The sequence below is a fragment of the Ovis canadensis genome, chromosome 18, assembly GCF_042477335.2.
Source record: "Ovis canadensis isolate MfBH-ARS-UI-01 breed Bighorn chromosome 18, ARS-UI_OviCan_v2, whole genome shotgun sequence".
Lineage (NCBI taxonomy): Eukaryota > Metazoa > Chordata > Mammalia > Artiodactyla > Bovidae > Ovis > Ovis canadensis.
This window is the reverse complement of record NC_091262.1, coordinates 32,561,176-32,582,527: the sequence shown is the minus strand read 5'-3', so window position 1 is coordinate 32,582,527 and position 21,352 is coordinate 32,561,176. Positions and strand designations below refer to the sequence as shown.

At 44.1% G+C, this 21,352-nt stretch overlaps 1 protein-coding gene across 1 annotated transcript; it reads right to left on the bottom strand.

The window, feature by feature from the left end:
- Window positions 1-560: 560 nt before the first annotated feature.
- Window positions 561-3,873, bottom strand: LOC138423225 (myeloid-associated differentiation marker-like). Its single transcript, XM_069558885.1, has one exon. The coding sequence runs from the start codon at window positions 3,692-3,694 to the stop codon at window positions 2,759-2,761; it is 936 nt and encodes a 311-aa protein (XP_069414986.1). The 5' UTR covers window positions 3,695-3,873; the 3' UTR covers window positions 561-2,758.
- Between the last annotated feature and the right edge of the window lie 17,479 nt (window positions 3,874-21,352).

Here is a 21,352-nt window from a genome sequence, read left to right as displayed (position 1 = left end):
GGCTGAGACAGAAACATGAGGATGAGGTGAAGAGAGGGGACAGGTCACCATGTGGAAGCGACACGGGATTTGTACTGGGTGGATGCTTCAGTGGGGAAAGTCCTGTGTGCATAAACCAGGGACCCAACCCTCTGAGCAGTGCTTTCCAAGCAGGGACTCCTCTGTCCTTGGGCACATCCAGGCCAGGGTCCATTGCCCTGGTGAAAGGAGTCAGGTGGCAGGGGGGAGGTGGGCTAGGGCTCAGGGCTCAACCTGGTGTCTTGTGGTCCAGACACAGCCCTGAACATGTTCCCATGGGCTAGCATTTCTTCACAGGCACCATCAGCTGGGCTGAGAGGCACCTGCCCAGTGCAGCCTGCATTCTCAGTGCTAGCAAGCATCAGGCTGGGGTCACTGGCTTGTTCCTGGATCAGCTGCTTAGGCATTCAGAGTTGTGAGCCCTGGAGCAGAGGCCCTGACCACACTCATCACCCTTCCCTTCTCTAGGCTCACTGGCAGGCCCACCTGGTCATCATTATTTTTATTGGAGCCTCAATCTCACAAATTACATTTGTTAATGTAAGAAACAACAATATTGTCAAACAGGCAGAGTACAAATAAAATAGCTTGTGAAATTAATAAGCTCATAAGTAAATAGTGTTATCTTCTAAGGAGTCACATGGCTGGGGCCAGAAGAAGAAAATTCCATCTTTAGGTGGAGCAGGTATTTCTCTCCTTGGGGAGGTCAGGTTAACACATACTCACTGAACTCAGATGCTCACTGCACTCTAGAGGGGAGGGAGGAGGCCCAAAATGGCAGAGAAGAAAAATTATGTTGAAATGTTTCCTGTCTTGCCTTGAAATACAATTTTGATTTCATTCCTTCTTAAAATTTGCCTGCCATGCGCACCACCTCCTGGGAGCTCTCTCCACCCACCACACCTTCCCCTGGGTGAAGATCACATGGTTCATCCTGGTACAGGAGTGAGGGGCAGCAGGGCAGGGGATCCTTCCCCTCCCCTCCCTCACAGCTCTGCTAGCCTGGCCCCTCTGGCCCTGATGGCACCAGAATGCTGGGCTCTGAGGCTTTGTGGCTGAGAGCAGGAGAGGAAGAAGGCTTGTGGGGGCTTCCTGGCCTGCAGCTACTGTAAACGGCTGCTGGTCTGAATTCATCCATGAAGAGGTCGGGAAGGCACATACACACACACACACTGAGCCTACATCCAGGCACCTTTAAAGAAAGCATCCCAGTGCTGGCAGAGGTTTCTAATAGCTAAGGATTTGGGGCTTTGGAGTGGGACCAAACTGCTAGTTTCCTCCAACAGGCTGAAGCCCTAGCCTCAGCCTGATGGGGCATGGGGAATCGCTGGGTGCAGTTCACAGAGGGGGGTCTTTTGGGTTAGCATGGAAGTCCAAGTTGACTAGGGTACTTCTGAACTCTAGGCACACTGAGGGCAGTCAGGACCTGTTGATTTTGTTTTGCTTTGTCTTTGTCCTTTATATTAAATTGGGGGGGAGGAGTGGGAAGAACATTATGATGTAAAACAGAGACAAGGCTTCTCTCTATGATTGCCAGCAAAGGCTGATAGGAACCAGAAGCTCCAGGGAATTTAACACACACACACACAGACACACATATACTTTATATATGTACACACACATTATATAATACATTATGTAGCTCACATTATGCCTGGGGCCCAGAGCACAAGGAAGCAACAGTAGGAAGCAACAGTGGAAACAACTGACTCACAGAAACACATGTGTGCACCACACACTCAAGCACTTCAGTTTCTTTAACTACAAAAGCAGCAGTTCTCCACCACCTCAGCACACCTGCCCAAAATTTTTGAAAAGAAATGTCCCTGACTAGGAAAGTGAAAAAAAAAAAAATCAAGGGAACAACAGCATTAAGGCTGCAGTGTCCATGCTCTTCTCCCTGCAGAGGCTGAAGAACAGGACAAGCTGTTTTGATCACTGGGGCCACATCACTGCCCCTCACCAACACTGCAAACAGGTGTCTTCCAGACCCTGTGGTTCTTCATCAACTCCTTTTTTGATTCCTCAGAGAAGGCATTCATCCCTTGCTTTCTCTAAGAGTCCTTCTGGGTGATGGGTGTTTAGTGACCTTGAAAAAATTCAAACAGTCTCTTGGAAGGATGAGCACAGGATGAGACCTAAGGATTGAGAGTCTCTAAGATTTCTGCCACTGAAAATTGTTGACCTCCAGAGATTTGTTTCTTTTAAGTAAAAGGGAGATGTACCATTCATCCACTGTGAGAATGGGGGTCTAATACCTAACTAACTACCCCAATCACAAATCCACACACACCAACTAAGGCAGCCCCAGGGGGACAGACACTTTGGCAATGAGGCCACTCCAGACGCCCAGGGTGTGAATAGCTGCACAGAAGGGTGTGTGCTGTGGGGTCAGCACCTTAGGATGTGGGAGGGGTGGTGGGCAGAGAAGGAAGAAGTCTCAGGTCCTGATGGATCAGAAGAAGGAAGATGGGGAGAGGTGGTCAGGGCACAGGAGACGAGAAAACCAAGGATGACCCAATAAAGGAAAAAAAGCAGAAAATGTAGAAAAGTTGAGAGCAGAAAGAGAAAAAGGCAAAACAGTGTGTGAGCAACCAAGGAAACCAGGAAGGAGACGGAGAAGGGGAGAAGGAAACAGGAAAGAGAGTGAGATGAAGGGGGAAGGATGTGAGAAGGGAGAGAGGGAGCCAGGAAGAGGGCATCAGAACTCTGTAAGGACACCTCCTGTGAGCAGAGGGGATCAGGAGACCCTGGGCAGAGCCTTAGTCTCCACAGAGACCTGGCAGGCCCAGTACCCCAGTTCGGTCATGTAAATCAGCAGGTTGATGGCTGTCAGGACGGCCACAGCCAGGCGCTGGTCCCAGGCGCACATGTCGTAGGTGAGCTTGTCCCTGCAGTCCCCATTGCTAGACTGCTGAGGATGCCCACCGAACTCCTCGTTGAACTGGTAGAGCAGCCAGAGGACCAGAGCACTGATATAGAGGAGGACGGAGAGCAGGCTGAGCACAAGCTGGAAGAGGGGGAAGGGCCCGGGCAGCCTGCATTTCCATTCGCCCAGGTTCAGCAGGATGGCCAGGGCTGCTGGGATGAAGCAGATGGAGTACACGGCCACACTCCACTCCAGGGCTGGCTGGTGCAGGTACAGGGAGGTGTTGCTGATGAAGGCGAAGATGATGCCGGCCATGAGGGTCTCCAGCACCTTCAGCAGGCCTGGCATGGTGAGCACATAGCAGGAGGTCTTGTAGATCTTACTGCGCTCCCACATTTTGACTACTTCCGTGGCATAAAACACAGACGCAATGCAGGAGAATGCAGTAGCAGCGATGGCCCGGTCCTGGTAAGGACCATAAGGCAGGAACTGGACATAGGTGATGGAGTAGATGATGGAGGCCGAGAGACAGAGGAGGGCAGAGTAGCAGGCATAGGTGTTAGTTAAGTACCAGAAGAAAGGAAACTCCGATGGGAGCCTACGTAACTCAATTGTGAGGATAATGAGGGTCACCGCACAACAGAAGCACCAGATGAACATAAACCAGTTACCTATGTACCCCCTGTGAATGCCCATGTCGGCCACCAGAGAGAAGGACATGCAGGTGGAAAAAATCTGTGGCAGGCGGAGGAACCGGCACGTCCTGTCCAAGTCGGCCAGGTATAGAGTTGTTCCTGAGTTGGACATGGTGTCGTGAAGGTCAGGCAGGTCACAGTCACTGGGGTGGCAGGATCTTCCTGAGTAACCACTGTAAAAAGATCCAGTTCTGGAAGTTGATTAAGAGAGATTCAGCTAGAAAGGCTCAGGGACCTGTGACGGCAGAGGCTCAGGGTCTGTGGAGTTAGAACGAATGGCCCAGACGCTTGGATAACAGCACGGCTGCTCCTGAACGGTTCCCCCACCCATCACTGTTGGCCTTGTCAGGAGACTTGTCTTATCCCAAACCTCAGAGCTGGGTTGAGTCTGGCCTCAAACCATGAACATTGTGGGTCTCTGACTGTGTGCCATTATCTATGGAGACACAGAGAAGGATGGTCCTTATCTGCAATCCAAACCCTTCGAGTTTCTCAAAATTGAAAACAAATTTTTGAAAAATTGTTGGGTAACAAAATTTGACCTGAACAGACATGAGACAATTCATGATATCTATTTAATTCACTTAGTGTGAAATGTCAAAAGTTCAGTTGCAGAAACACTAATGTCTGAATATAGGGTGCGTTCACACCCCAGTGGGGTGTGATGTCATGTAGAGTAGATGTACCATTTCACCTGGCTGGAGCAGATCTGACTCCAAGGGTTTCAGAAAAGGAACTGTGGATTTTACTGCTAACCCCATTTTACAGATGAGAAAACTAAGGCTATGGAATCAAGTTCCTTCCCTAGGTGGCATGACTAGGAAGTGGGAATCCAGGTAAAATGCCAAAACTGTGGGTGTGAACACTTTGGTCTAAAGCCCAGCATGTCAGCAGGGCCTGTGGGTGGGAGCCCAGGACCAAAGACCAGGGCTCTGGGACCCAGGACACATCTTCAGGGCCACAGCCTCCTTCCACAGCAACCTGAAGACACAGCCGGGACAATCTGAAGTATTGTCAGATACTTCAGACATATCCTGGCCTCTCCTCCCCGCAGCATCACTAGAAGGAGCTGCCATCTGAGGGGACACAGCCCCACCCAGAGGAGGGCAACTTCAGAGGTGAGCAGGGAGGAGCCAGGGGGTGAGAGCAAGGCTGTGGGGACAAGATGACATGGGAGTAGGGATTGTTCTGAATCCCCTCCCCCCATTTTGCCTTCACATGTGATTCTCCCCCCCTGGGGAGGAGAGGACTCCCCCGCCACAACCCAGCGTGACTCCAAAGTAGAACATCATTGAGGAACCACAGAATAAATTAAAATAATTTTGGGCTCTGAAGCTCCAAAGTTGCCATCTATGTAGGAGTCTGGAAAGATCTAGGAGTAGTCCTACCTGTGAGGATTTTCCTGGCTTGGGAGACTGGTTGGCAGCTTCCAAACTGGAAGAAGGGATTGGAAATGAACAAGGATGCTGTGTCTGATGCTGATGTGGAGCCATTCAGGGCATCCAGGGAGTGGGTGGGGATGGACAGATGATCGGCCCCCTTTTAAGGGCAGGAGCTGAAAGAGGAGGCCCCTGCAGGGCCCCTGGGAGGGGACAACCCTGAGGATGCTCCTGGGACAGGGATGGGGTGGGGGGCAGAGTGGAGATGACTAGGGGGGATCCCAGGGTCCCAGGGGCCCTGAGGCAGCCCAGTAGGGGGTCTTCTGACCCAGAAGGGATGCAGGCATGGAGCCAACCTTCCCATGGAGGAGGGGCCTGGACTGGAACTGAGAGGGGCCTGAAGGGGTTTCAGGGCTGTGACAGGGACACGTGGCCAGAGTGGCAGGGACCCTGAAGACCACAGAATTGCCCAAGTCACTGCCCAAGGCAGTCCCAGCCGCCAGGGCTTCAGTCCCGCCAGCCAGGGGTGCAGTCCTGCTCACACGGACTCCTCCAGTGTCCAGTGTGGGGGGAGTGAGGCCCCTCCCAGCCCGCCCCCCCCTCAGAGACAGCTGCCCTGTTTCCAAGGGACTATTTGCTGAGAGGCCCCCAGGGCGGAAGGGCCAGCACCCTGAGCCCCAGCCAGCTTCCTGCCATCAGGGGATTATTATATCACCTTTGCTGATAATAAACCCTGGGACAAGCTGAGACTGGAAAGAGAAACAGAGCAGACCTGAGAACCTCCCTGGACTCATAAAGCTCCTTGAGCCCCAGTTGCCAGTGGAGCCCTGGAGCCTGCGGGCCTCCCAGTGGGCACTGCCGGGGTGGGGAGGGCACTGGCTCAGAGACAGGCTGGGGTGTCACTCTGTCCCTGAATTTGTTCCCAATTTATTGTTAAAATGACCCTGCAATTTACACCTATGGCTTAATAATAACTTTGGGTCCATTTAACACCACAGAAGCAGAGCTTGGGGAAAGAGAGCCATGGGATTTCCTTCTGTGTGACCCTGGGTAAGGCCTGTGCCCTCTCAGGGCCTCAGTTCCCCCACCTGTAAAGCAGGAGGTTTACCTGAGTTTCCCAGCAGCCCCTCCTGTACTCTGTCTGTGAGCGCGGACATGGGGCCACTCTCCATGGCACGTGCTACCTCAGAGCACAGCCTGGATGTTGCTGAGCCCCGCCTGCCCAGCATCAGGCATGTGGACTGGAAGACAGTGAGCCGGGAAGGTCATGGCCGGGACAGAAGAAGGAGGAGGAGGTGCCAGAAGGGCATAGAAGGAGGAGGGGAGATGGAGACTCACAGTGACAAGGAGGCTGTGGGGCCTGGAGGAGACACTTTAAAGCTGAATGATCCTGGGCAAGTTTTTCATCGCAGCTTCAGTTTCCTAATTTGTACAATGGGCTTAATACCTGATTTGTGTCAAGAAAATGAATAAAGCATGTGAAGGCTCCTCAGAGGGCCTGAAACAAAACACAGTAATGCCAGCTACCTGTCCCCACCACCCATTCCCTCACAGAGGACCCAGAAGGCCCTGGCTTCATTCTGGACAGAAGTGCATGGAAGCTTGACTTGCTCCAGATTAGGGGCTGCAAACCTGTGTGTCTTGAAGGTGGCCCAGGGATGTGTTTGGTTTCTCTTAAGGGAGTTTTCAGGAAAAGAATGTATCAGTCAGTCAGTCAGTTCAGTCGCTCAATCGTGTCTGACTCTGTGACCCCATGAATTGCAGCACGCCAGGCCTCCCTGTTCATCACCAACTCCTGGAGTTCACTCAAACTCATGTCCATTGAGTCAGTGATGCCATCCAGCCATCTCATCCTCTATCGTCCCCTTCTCCTCCTGCCCCCAATCCCTCCCAGCATCAGAGTCTTTTCCAATGAGTCAACTCTTCACAAGAGGTGGCCAAAGTACTGGAGTTTCAGCTTCAGCATCATTCCTTCCAAAGAAATCCCAGGGCTGATCTCCTTCAGAATGGACTGGTTGGATCTCCTTGCAGTCCAAGGGACTCTCAAGAGTCTTCTCCAACACCACAGTTCAAAAGCATCAATTCTTTGGCACTTAGCTTTCTTCACAGTCCAACTCTCACACCCATACACAACTACTGGAAAAACCAGAGCCTTGACTAAATGGACCTTTGTTGGCAAAGTAATGTCTCTGCTTTTGAATATGCTATCTAGGTTGGTCATAACTTTCCTTCCAAGGAGTAAGCGTCTTTTAATTTCATGGTTGCAGTCACCATCTTCAGTGATTTTGGAGCCCACAAAAAATTAAAGTCTGACACTGTTTCCACTGTTTCCCCATCTATTTCTCATGAAGTGATGGGACCAGATGCCATGATCTTTATTTTCTGAATATTGAGCTTTAAGCCAACTTTTTCACTCTCCTCTTTCACTTGCATCAAGAGGCTTTTTAGTTCCTCTTCACTTTCTGCCATAAGGGTGGTGTCATCTGCATATCTGAGGTTATTGATAGTTCTCTCGGCAATCTTGATTCTAGCTTGTGCTTCTTCCAGCCCAGCATTTCTCATGATGTACTCTGCATAGAAGTTAAATAAGCAGTGTGACAATATACAACCTTGATGTACTCCTTTTCCTATTTGAAACCAGTCTGTTGTTCCATGTCCAGTTCTAACTGTTGCTTCCTGACCTGCATATAGGTTTCTCAAGAGGCAGGTCAGGTGGTCTGGTATTCCCATCTCTTTCAGAATTTTCCCCAGTTTATTGTGATCCACACAGTCAAAGGCTTTGGCATAGTCAGTAAAGCAGAATAGAATGTACACAATGTGTATTATTTTTCCCCTAAGTGTTAGATAGCTGCAGTGTTTTTATTTCACAAGAAAACCCACATTTCCAGCTCCTTTTGAAGCCTCAAGTTTCTGTTTGTGCCCTCCAAGAATCTGTTTGCCCAGTCCTGTGGAAGTTCTGTAATCAAATCCCACTGGCCTCCAAAGTCAGATTCACTGGAGGTTCTCAGTCTCTCTGCCAGATCCCCAATCTGTTGTGGGTCCTAGAATTTTCTTAACAGTGTGAGAATTTCTTTGGTATAATTGTTCTTCAGTTTGTGAGTCGTCTGCTTGGCAGCTCTATTGTGGGGCTAATGGCAACCTCCTTCAAGAGGGCTTATGCCACACGCTACGTGACCCAGGTCTGCTGCAGCCAGAGCCCCTGTCCTCATGGCAGGCCACTGCTCACCCATGCCTCCCCAGGAAATACTCAAACACTCAAAGGCAGGTCTGGTTCAGTCTCTGCGGGCCTCTGGGTCCTGGTGCACGCAAGGTTTTGTTTGAACCCTCTGAGTGTCTCTGGCGGGTATGGAGTTTGATTCTAAACATGATTTCGCCCCTCCTATTGTCTTGTTGGGGCTTCTCCTTTGCCCTTAGACATGGGGTATCTTTTTCTGGTGGGATTCAATATTCTCCTTTTGATGGCTGTTCAGCAGCGAGTTGCAGTTTTGGAGTTCTCGCTGGAGAAGATGAGCACACGTTCTTCTATTCTACCGTCTTGTATTAGTCTAAAGAATAGCACGGAGAGATAAGAAAGCCTTCCTCAGCGGTCATTGCAAAGAAATACAGGAAAATAATAGAATGGGAAAGACTAGAAATCTCTTCAAGAATTAGAGATAGCAAGGGAACATTTCATGCAAAGATGGGCACAATAAATGACAGAAATGGTATAGACCTAACAGAAGCAGAAGATATTAAGAAGAGGTGGCAAGAGGATACACAGATGAACTATACAAGAAAAGTCTTCATGACCCAGATAACCACAAAGGTGTGACCACTCACCTAGAGCCAGACATCCTGGAGTCTGGAGTCAAGTGGGCCTTAGGAAGGATCACTACGAACAAAGCTAGTGGAGGTGATGGAATTCCAGACGAGCTATTTCAAGTCCTAAAAGATGATTCTGTGAAAGTGCTGCACTCAATATGCCAGCAAATTTGGAAAACTCGGCAGCGGCCACGGGACTGGGAAAGGTAAGTTTTCATTCCAATCCCAAAGAAAGGCAATGTCAAAGAATGCTGACTATTGCACAATTGCACTCATCTCACATGCTAGCAAAGTAATGCTCAAAGTTCTCCAAGCCAGGCTTCAACAGTATGTGAATCAAGAATTTTCAGATGTTCAAGCTGGATTTAGAAAAGGTAGAAGAACCAGAGATCAAATTGCCAACATCTGTTGGATCATCAAAAAGCAAGAGAGTTCCAGAAAAACATCTACTTCTGTTTCATTGACTACACCAAAGCCTTTGACTGTGTGGATCACAACAAACTGGAAAATTCTTAAAGAGATGGGAATACCAGACCACCTTACCTGCCTCTTGAGAAATCTGTATGCAGGTCAAGAAGCAACAGTTAGAACTGGACATTGAACAACGAACTGGTTCCAAATTGGGAAAGGAGTATGTCAAGGCTGTATATTTTCACCTTGCTTACTTATCTTATATGCAGGGTACATCATGTGAAATGCAGGGCTGGATGAAGCACAAGCTGGAATCAAGATTGCTGGGAGAAATATCAATAACCTCAGATATGCAGGTGACACCACCCTTATGTGGTGGTGTGAAAGTGAAGAAAACCAACAGAAAGTGAAGAGGAACTAAAGAGCCTCTTGATGAAAGTGAAAGAGGAGAGTGAAAAAGCTGGCTTAAAACTCAACATTCAAAAAATGAAGATCATGGCATCTGGTACCATCACTTCATGGCAAATAGATGGGGAAACAATGGAAACAGTGACAGCCTTTATTTTCTGGGCTCCAAAATCACTGCAGATTGTGACTGCAGCCATGAAATTAAAAGATGTTTGCTCCTTGAAAGAAAAGCTATGGCCAACCTACACAGCATATTCAAAAGCAGAGACATTACTTTGCCAACAAAGGTCCATCTAGTCAAAGCTATGGGTTTTCCAGTAGTCATGTATGGATGTGAGAGTTGGACCATAAAGAAAGCTGACTGCCAAAGAATGAATGCTTTTGAACTGTGGTGTTGGAGAAGACTCTTGAGAGTCTCTTGGACTACGAGGAGATCAAACCAGTCAATCCTAAAGGAAATCAGTCCTGAATATTCATTGAAAGGACTGATGCTGAAGCTGAAACTCCAATGCTTTTGCCACCTGATGTGAAGAACCAATCATTGGAAAAGACCCTGATGCTGGGAAAGATTGAAGGCAGGAGAAGAAGGGGATGACAAAGGCTGTGATCATTGGATGGCATCACCGTCTCGATGGACATGAGTCTGAGCAAGCCCTGGGTGTTGGTGATGAACAGGGAAGCCTGGTGCGCTGCAGTCCATGGAGTTGCAGAGACATGACTGAGGGACTGAATTGAACTGAACTTGAAGCCTCAGTATATCTGCTGTCACTGGGCTGTTTTGCCTTGCGAGGAAGGGTGGAGCTGAGCAGATGCTCCTTTACTTTATATTGTTTTTCTTTCTTATATTTGTTTAGCTTTTTATATTTTCTTCTTCTCATGTATAACTGTCATAAAGCAAGAGTATGATCATCTCCCATGTCCCAGTTTCCCCTTTTTAGGCATGGCTGGACTTCCTGCCTGCTCAGAAGAGTATGACCCTTTCATCCAGGAAGCATCTATGTTCTCAACTTCTTATACAGCCTTCAGCACATTTCACATGCCCTGAAATCATATTTAGACACGTGTGTACATATGCAGCTTCCCAAGTGGCTCTAGTGGTAAAGAATCTGCCTGCAATGCAAGAGATGTGGGTTCCATCCCTGAGTTGTGAAGATCCCCTGGAGAAGGGAATGGAAACCTCCTCCAGTATTCTTACTTGGTAAAATTTCATGGACTGAGGAGTCTGGTGAGTTACAGTCCATGTGGTCACAAAGAGTCCAACAAGACAGTGACTTAGCATACATACGCATACATATTTGCACACGTTTATGATACATATCTGTAGTTCTTTTTTGCAGTTTTATAAACATGAGATCATGTCATGCACAGGACATCTTGCTTTTTCACCAGCCCTGACATGTGCAAGTGGTCCTCCCCAGGGGCCTAATCCTGTTAATTTCCTTCCTTCCTGGCTCCTGTGGGCATTTGGACTGACCACCCTTCTGTAGACCAGTGGATCCTCCCCTTTAAGTCTCAGATTCTGGGGGACACAGGATATGACAAGGGATCCTGGGATCCATGTGACCACCACACTCTAGTGCAGAAGGTTGGCAATCCTCTCTGTAAACCTTTTATAAATATGAGAAAGACTCTTTTTTTCCTTTCTGGAAACTTATCTTGGTTTCCTAGGGATACTGCAACAAGTACAAGTTAGGTGGCTTAAAACAACAGATTTATTCTCTCACAATCCTAGAGGCCCGAAGTCTGAAATTAAGGTGTCAGCAGGGCTGTGCTATCTGTGATGCACCAATAGGGTCCATCTTTTCCTGCTTCAGCTTCTGGAGGCCCCTTAGCTTGTGGCCACTTAATTCTATCTCTGTCTCCACCTTCACGTGCTCATCTTCTCTCAACTCTGTGTGTGCAAACCTGTGTCCTTTCTCTTATAAAGACACCAGACACTGGACTGTGGGCTGACCCTCCATCCAGGATGATTTCCATCCCTAAATCCTTAACTAAATATGTCTACAAAGACCATACTTCTAAATAGCATCACATCCTGGCATTCTGAGTAGACATGAATTTGGGGGAATATTCTGCAAACCCATTAAGGCTCTCCCTCATATCTTCCTGTCCTTATTTCATGGTGTCTTTTTCTAATGTGTTTATCATATTAAGTGTATTTATTTGCTTTATCTTGGTGTTTGTTCACTGGAGTTCTTGTAACTCACAGTGGATTGATCCCTCATGTACCTTGTCATTAAACTGTGAGTCCCCTTTTACAGGACCCCCTTTTCCTGGGAGGATCCTGCTGCTTGGGTTGGGAGCTTCACCCAGAATAACTGCACTTGTTCCTGCTCAGGACCCTCCAGACCAATCTCCTGCTGGGCACCAATTGTGTTAATTTCCAGGTTGGATTTGCTGGACCTCAGAAATCATGCATATTTGGGCTCAACACATAAGAAGTAAAGACTTGACTTTTTTTTTTAATTTTTATTTTTACTTTATTTTACTTTACAATACTGTTTTGGTTTTGCCATACATTGACATGAATCCACCACGGGTGTACATGCGTTCCCAAACATGAACCCCCCTCCCACCTCCCTCCCCATAACATCTCTCTGGGTCATCACCGTGCACCAGCCCCAAGCATGCTGTATCCTGCATCAGACATAGACTGGCGATTCGATTCTTACATGATAGTATACATGTTACAATGCCATTCTCCCAAATCATCCCACCCTCTCCCTCTCCCTCTGAGTCCAAAAGTCCGTTATACACATCTGTGTCTTTTTTGCTGTCTTGCATACAGGGTCGTCATTGAGTCAGTTCTGATGAGATGGATGAAACTGGAGCCGATTATACAGAGTGAAGTAAGCCAGAAAGAAAAACACCAATACAGTATACTAACACATATATAAGACTTGACATTTTTATTCTCCTGTAGAGACAAAAAAAATCCAAACTTCCGTGGAGGTAGACATCAGCCTTGATATTTCCTCTTGCTGAAAGGTAGGTTTTCCTTGTCTACCCTTGCTCCTAGGCTGCAGGCTATGTGGTCTTGGCTTTAAGGAAGAGTCTCAGCTCTAACTCCTTACCTTGCACCACCCCAAAGTCTCTTTTCTGACCCAAGTGGGCATATAGACCAATTCCAGTTGTCTAGGCTCAGTTCTCCACTTCTTTTCACCTCCCACATCCAATCAGTAGTCACATCAGCTGTGCCACTGAAGATTCAGAAACCCTTGAGTAAAGCATCTAATCATACAATTGCTTCCTCTCTTCTGTGCCTTGTTAATTCTAACTTGTCCTTGATCCTAAATCACCTCCTCTAGGAGGACTTCCTAGATCCCACCAGCTCCACCTCTCCTTTCTCCCAGACTGATACTTCTTGGCCCTCTGGGAAGCAGCGATTGTGGACAGGTCATTACAGGGTCCTGCATCTAATCTGAGCATCACAAGTGAGGTGGGGAGTAACATAGGTGTTGGATGGGCCTGAACACTGTAGAAATAAGTTGGATTTTAGCTGTGAGTGATGATGCCTAACTGACATTTTCTATGGTTGAGCCACTCAGTCAGATGCCCACACTGGAAGTGTGCCTCCTTAGGAGGAAAATGAAATGGAGGTCAGTGAAGAAGCAACAGAGTACAGTGGTCATGTGGAGCAACTGGAACATGCGTACATGACTGTGGGCATGTAAAAGCTATATTCAAGGGTCTGACAGTTTCTTATACAAAGAAACATAAACTACCCCATGATCCAGCAATATCATATGTAAGAATTTTCTCAACAGAAATGAAAGCTGACTCAATAAGACTTGTATGGGAATGTTGATCACAGCTTTCTCATAACAATCTCACACTGGAAGCAATCAATATGTAAATTAACTGGGGGATAATAAACAGTAATATATTCAAGGGAGGTTTCCCTGGTGGCTCATCGCTAAAGAATCCACCTGCAATGCAGGAGATGCGTGCAGGAGTCATGGGTTTGATCCCTGGTCCAGGACTACCCTTTGGAGAAGGAAATGGCAATCCACTCCAATATTCTTGCCCAGGAAATCCCATGGACAGAAGAGCCTGGTGGGCTACAGTCATGGAGGTCACCAAAGAGTCAGACACGACTAAATGACTAAGCAACAAAGCAACAAATATATTCAAAAGTAGAGTATTACCCACAATACAAACACATGAATCATATATCTACATAAACACGGATGCATCTCAAAAACTATGCTGAGTGAAAGAAGTCAGGCACAAAAGACTATACATTATACATTCTGAAATAAATTAATCTATGAGGGCATGTTGCATGGTGTGTTGCAGTCCATCGGGTCGCAAAGAGTCGGACACGACTGAGTGACTGAACTGAATTGAACAGAATCTATGAGGGGGAAAATGTCAGAAGCAGTTCCCTCTTGGGTTGAGGACAAGGATACACGTAGAAGGGTATGTAAGGAAACCCTCTGAGGTGTTTTTATTGCTTTTGTTTTAACTGATTGCAACACATAGGTGTTTGCATTTGTCAAAACTCATTGACAAGGAGTGCTCTTAAGATTTGTGCCTGTGCCTGTATATACAGTTTACCTAAAGGAGTAAATAAGAACCATAAGCATATACTGAACCCCAGTTAATGCTATCAATGCTGAAGTACTCAGAGCTGAAGTGAAGCATACTTGAAGCTTATTTTAGTGCATTTTAAAAAGATATATTAGTTGATGGAAAGAGAAATGGGCAAGTAGACAGATATGTGGTGGAGTGAGTACATATATTTATTGAAGAACTAGGTAATGAATATATGGGTGTTCACTGTATAATTCTTTCAAATTTGAAATTTTTCATTCTCCATATTAACCCCTAGAACACACATGTTGCACAAAATCTAATATATTTGTATTGGATTGATAACAATGTTAGTCACAGGAAACAAATGTGAGTAAAATGGCTTCTGTGTTTTGTTTCAACAACATCCACTGTACAGAAAGAAGTCTCATAGGACTATAACAGGGTCAAATAAAGAGATTTTACAGTAACTTCATCAAGCTCAGGATTTATTTTTAAACTACTTTTCAAAGCAAGGTAAATACTTATGTTTTTAAAAATTTATATTTAGTGCTTCTTTAGTAGACAGTGAGAGGGTAACAGGCAGGAAGGCTAGGGTCTCCAAGCAGAAGAAATAGGGTGCAAGAGTTAGACATTTTTAAATCTCTCTCTTAGGCGACAGGAGGAAACAAACTACAAGTGTCAGATTTTTTTCCCTTCTCTATACAAATTTAAAAGAAGGTTTCTTTTAAAATTCTGTGTTGCCATGACACCTGGTTCCATATGAATGTAACTTGTCTCAAAGCTTGAGCTAACCAATGCATTTTTCTCATGGAAATGTTTTTTCTTTTTTTCCTTAAAAAATTATTTTAATTGGAGGCTAATTATTTTACAATATTGTATTGGTTTTGTCATACATTGATATGAATCTGCCACGGGTGTACATGTGTTCCCCATCCTGAACCCCCCTCACACCTCCCTCCCCATCCCATCCCTCTGGGTCATCCCAGTGCACCAGCCCCGAGCATCCTGTATCATGCATCGAACCTGGACTGGCGATTCATTTCACATATGACATTATACATGTTTCAATGTCATTCTCCCAAATCATCCCACCCTTGGCCTCTCCCACAGAGTCCAAAAGACTGTTCTATACATCTGTGTCTCTTTTGCTGACTCGCATACAGGGTTATCATTACCATCTTTCTAAATTCCATATATATGCGTTAGTATACTGTATTGGTGTTTTTCTTTCTGGCTTACTTCACTCTGTATAATAGGCTCCGGTTTCATCCACCTCATTAGAACTGATTCAAATGTATTGTTTTTAATGGCTGAGTAATACTCCATTGTGTATATGTACCACAGCTTTCTTACCCATTTGTTTGCTGATGGACATCTAGGTTGCTTCCATGTCCTGGCTATTATGAACAGAGCTGCGATGAACATTGTGGTACACATGTCTCTTTCAATTTTGGTTTCCTCGGTGTGTATGCCCGGCAGTGGGATTGCTGGGTTGTATGGCAGTTCTATTTCCAGTTTTTAAAGGAATCTCCACACTGTTCTCCATCGTGACTGTACTAGTTTGCATTCCCACCAAGAGTGTAAGAGGGTTCCCTTTTCTCCACACCCTCTCCAGCATTTACTGTTTGTAGACTTTTGGATAGCAGCCTTTCTGACTGGCGTGAAATAGTACCTCATTGCGGTTTTGATTTGCATTTCTCTGATAATGAGTGATGTTCAGCATCTTTTCATGTGCTTGTTAGCCATCTGTATGTCTTCTTTGGAGAAATGTCTGTTTAATTCTTTGGCCCATTTTTTGATTGGGTGGTTTATTTTTCTGGAATTGAGCTGCAGGAGTTGCTTGTATATCTTTGAGATTAACTCTTTGTCAGTCACTTCATTTGTTATTATTTTCTCCCATTTCAAAGGCTGTCTTTTCCCCTTGCTTATAGTTTCCTTTGTTGTGCAGAAGCTTTTAATTTTAATTAGGTCCCATTTGTTTATTTTTGTTTTATTTCCAATATTCTGGGAGGTGGGTCATAGAGGATCCTGCTGTGATTTATGTCGGAGAGTGTTTTGCCTATGTTCTCCTCTAGGAGTTTTGTAGTTTCTGGTCTTACATTTAGATCTTTAATCCATTTTGAGTTTATTTTTGTGTATAGTGTTAGAAAGTGTTCTAGTTTCATTCTTTTACAAGTGGTTGCCCAGTTTTCCCAGCACCACTTGTTAATGAGATTGTCTTTTCTCCGTTGTATATTCTTGCCTCCTTTGTCAAAGATAAGGTGTCTATGCGTGTGTGGATTTATCTCTGGGCTTTCTATTCTGTTCCATTGATCTATATTTTTGTCTTTGTGCCAGTATCATACTATCTTGATGACTGCGGCTTTGTAGTAGAGCCTGAAGTCAGGCAGGTTGATTCCTCCAGTTCCATTCTTCTTTCTCAAGATTGCTTTGGCTATTCGAGGCTTTTTGTATTTCCATACAAATTGTGAAATTATTTGTTCTAGCTCTGTGAAAAATACCGTTGGTAGCTTGATAGGGATTGCATTAAATCTATAGATTGCTTTGGGTAGTATACTCATTTGCACTATATTGATTCTTCCAATCCATGAACACAGTATATTTCTCCATCTATTAGTGTCCTCTTTGATTTCTTTCACCAGTGTTTTATAGTTTTCTATATATAAGTCTTTAGTTTCTTTAGGTAGATATATTCCTAAGTATTTTATTCTTTTCGTTGCAATGGTGAATGGAATTGTTTCCTTAATTTCTCTTTCTATTTTCTCATTATTAGCGTATAAGAATGCAACGAACTTCTGTGTGTTAATTTTATATCCTGCAACTTTACTATATTCATTGATTAGCTCTAGTAATTTTCTGGTGGAGTGTTTAGGGTTTTCTATGTAAAGGATCATGTAATTTGCAAACAGTGAGAGTTCTACTTCTCTTCCAATTTGGACTCTTTTTATTTCTTTTTCTGCTCTGATTGCTGTGGCCAAAACTTCTAAAACTATGTTGAATAGTAGTGGTGAGAGTGGGCACCCTTGTCTTGTTCCTGACTTTAGGGGAAATGTTTCCAATTTTTCACCATTGAGGATAATGTTTGCTGTGGGTTTGTCATATATAGCTTTTATTATGTTGAATTCAGTTCAGTTCAGTTCAGTCACTCAGTCTTGTCCGACTCTTAGCGACCTCATGAATCGCAGCACGCCAGGCCTCCCTGTCCATCACCAATTCCAGGAGTTCACTCAGACTCACATCCATCAGGTCAGTGACGCCATCCAGCCATCTCATCCTCTGTCGTCCCCTTCTCTTCCTGCCCCCAATCTCTCCCAGCATCAGAGTCTTTTCCAATGAGTCAACTCTTCACATGAGGTGGCCAAAGTACTGGAGGTCAGCTCTAGCATCTTTCCTTCCAAAGAAATCCCAGGGCTGATCTCCTTCAGAATGGACTGGTTGGATCTCCTTGCAGTCCAAGGGACTCTCAAGAGTCTTCTCCAACACCACAGTTCAAAAGCATCAATTCTTCAGTGCTCAGCCTTCTTCACAGTCCAATTCTCACATTCATACATGACCACTGGAAAAACCATAGCCTTGACTAGACAGACCTTAGTTGGCAAAGTAACGTCTCTGCTTTGTAATATGCTATCTAGGTTGGTCATAACTTTTCTTCCAAGGAGCAAGCGTCTTTTAATTTCATGGCTGCAGTCACCATCTGCAGTGATTTTGGAGTCCAAGAAAATAAAGTCTGACACTATTTCCATTTTTTCCCCATCTATTTTCCCATGAAGTGATGGGACTGGATGCCATGATCTTTGTTTTCTGAATGTTGAGTTATGTTCCTTCTATTCCTGCTTTCTGGAGGGTTTTTTTTTTAATCATAAATTAATATTGAATTTTGTCAAAGGCTTTCTCTGCATCTGTTGAGGTAATCATATGGTTTTTATTTTCAATTTGTTAATGTGATGTATTACATTGATTGATTTGTGGATATTGAAGAATCCTTGCATCCCTGGGATAAAGCCCACTTGGTCATGGTGCATGATCTTTTTAATATGTTGTTGGATTCTGATTGGTAGAATTTTGTTAAGGATTTTTGCATCTATGTTCATCAGTGCTATTGGCCTGTAGTTTTCTTTTTTTGTGGCATCTTTGTCAGGTTTTGGTATTGGTGTGATGGTGGCCTCATAGAATGAGTTTGGAAGTTTACCTAACTCTGCAATTTTCTGGAAGAGTTTGAGTAGGATAGGTGTTAGCTTTTGTCTAAATTTTTGGTAGAATTCAGCTGTGAAGCCATCTGGACCTGGGCTTTTGTTTGCTGGAAGATTTCTAATTACAGTTTCAATTTCCATGCTTGTGATGAGTCTGTTAAGATTTTCTATTTCTTCCTGGTTCAGTTTTGGGAAGTTGTATTTTTCTAAGAATTTGTCCATTTCTTCCAGGTTGTCCATTTTATTGGCATATAATTGCTGATAGTAGTCTCTTATGATCCTTTGTATTCTTGTGTTGTCTGTTGTGATCTCTCCATTTTAATTTCTAATTTTATTGATTTGATTTTTCTCCCTTTGTTTCTTGATGAGTCTAGCTAATGGTTTACCAATTTTATTTATCCTCTCAAAGAACCAGCTTTTGGCTTTGTTGATTTTTGCTATGGTCTCTTTTGTTTCTTTTGCATTTATTTCTGCCCTAATTTTTAAGATTTCTTTCCTTCTTCTAACGAAGAACCAGGGGTTCTTCATTTCTTCCTTTTCTAGTTGCTTTAGGTGTAGAGTTAGGTTATGTATTGGACTTTTTTCCTGTTTCTTGAAGTATGCCTGTATTGCTATGAACCTTCCCCTTAGCACTGCTTTTACAGTGTCCCACAGGTTTTGGGTTGTTGTGTTTTCATTTTCATTCATTTCTATGCATATTTTGATTTCTTTTTTGATTTCTTCTGTGATTTGTTGGTTATTCAGCAGTGTGTTTTTCAGCCTCCATATGTCGGAATTTTTAATAGTTTTTATCCTGCAATTGAGATCTAATCTTACTGTATTGTGGTCAGAAAAGATGCTTGGAATGATATCAACTTTTTTGAATTTACCAAGGCTAGATTTATGGCCCAGGACGTGATCTATCCTGGAGAAGGTTCTGTGTATGCTTGAGAAAAAGGTGAAATTCATTGTTTTGGGGGGAAATGTCCTATAGATATCAATTAGGTCTAACTGGTCTATTGTATCATTTAAAGTTTGTGTTTCCTTGTTAATTTTCTGTTTAGTTGATCTATCCATAGGTGTGAGTGGGGTATTAAAGTCTCCCACTATTATTATGTTATTGTTAATTTCCCCTTTCATACTTGTTAGCATTTGTCTTACATATTGTGGTGCTCCTATGTTGGGTGCATATATATTTATAATTGTTATATCTTCTTGGATTAATCCTTTGATCATTATGTAGTGGCCTTCTTTGTCTCTTTTCACAGCCTTTGTTTTAAAGTCTATTTTATCTGATATGAGTATTGTTATTCCTGCTTTCTTTTAGTCTCTATTTGCATGGAATATCTCTTTCTATCCTATCAGTTTCAGTCTGTATGTGTCCCTTGTTTTGAGGTGGGTCTCTTGTAGACAACATATATAGGGGTCTAGTTTCTGGATCCATTCAGCCAGTCTTTGTCTTTTGGTTGGGGCATTCAACCCATTTACATTTAAGGTAATTATTGATAAGTATGATCCCATTGCCATTTACTTTTTTGTTTTGGGTTAGAGTTTATATACCCTTTCTGTGTTTCCTGTCTAGGGAAGATCCTTTAGCATATGTTGGAGAGCTGGTTTGGTGATGCTGAATTTTGTCAGCTTTTGCTTGTCTGTAAAGCTTTTGATTTCTCCTTCATATTTGAATGAGATCCTTACTGGGTACAGTAATTGGGCTGTAGGTTATTTTCTTTCATCACTTTAAGTATGTCCTGCCATTACCTCCTGGCCTGAAGAGTTTCTATTGAAAGATAAGCTGTTATCCTTATAGGAATCCCCTTGTGTGTTATTTGTTGTTTTTCCCTTGCTGCTTTTAATATTTGTTCTTTGTGTTTGATCTTTGTTAATTTGATTAATATGTGTCTTGGGGTGTTTTGCCTTGGGTTTATCCTGTTTGGCACTCTTTGGGTTTCTTGGACTTGGGTGATTATTTCCTTCCCCATTTTAGGGAAGTTTTCAACTATTACCTCCTCAAGTATTTTCTCATGGTCTTTCTTTTTGCCTTCTTCTTCTTCTGGGACTCCTATGATTTGAATGTTGGGGCATTTAACATTGTCCCAGAGGTCTCTGAAGTTTTCCTCATTTCTTTTAATTCTTTTTCCCTCTCTGTTTCATTTATTTCTACCATTCCATCTTCTACCTCACTTAGTCTATCTTCTGCCTCCATTATTCTACTGTTGGTTCCTTCCAGAGTGTTTTTTATCTCATTTATTGCATTATTCATTATATATTGACTCTTTTATTTCTTCTAAGTCCTTGTTAAACCTTTCTTGCATCTTATCAATCCTTGTCTCCAGGCTATTTATCTGTAACTCCATTTTGTTTTCAAGATTTTGGATCATTTTCACTATCATTATTCGGATTTCTTTATCAGGTAGATTCCCTAGAGAAGACACCTTGAATTTTATTTTCCATCAAAAGATAATCTGTATTCAAAAGATGCATGGATCCAGAATCCATTTCTTTTAATGAAGGATTAACTATAATAAACTTATAGCTACAGAAAATTGTAGTTCTACAGAGTAATTGTTGACACTGTCGATAGGTTGTTACTGAGCCGTGAAAGATGCAGGGATTCTTGGACTCCAGAGGAGAGGAACTCAATCCAGGGCCAGTGATGAGCTTGATCGCTCAGAGTTTTTATGAGATAAAGTTTCATTAAAGTATAAAAGAGATAGAGAAATCTTCTGACATAGACATCAGAAGGGGGCAGAAAGAGTGCCCTCCTGCTAGCCTTTAGTAGTATGCTATATACCTCTCAGCAAGCTATTAATTCAGTTCAATTAAATTCAGTTCAGTTGTTCAATCCTGTCTGACTCTTTGCAACACCATGGATTGCAGCACACCTGGCCTCCCTGTCCATCACTAACTCCCAAAGCTTGCTCAAATTCATGTCTATAGAGTCGGTGATGCCATCCAACCATCTCATCCTCTGTCGTCCTCTTCTCCTCCCACCTTCACTTTTTCCCAGCATCAGGATCTCTTCAAAGGAGTCAGTTCTTCACATCAGGTGGCCAAAGTATTGGA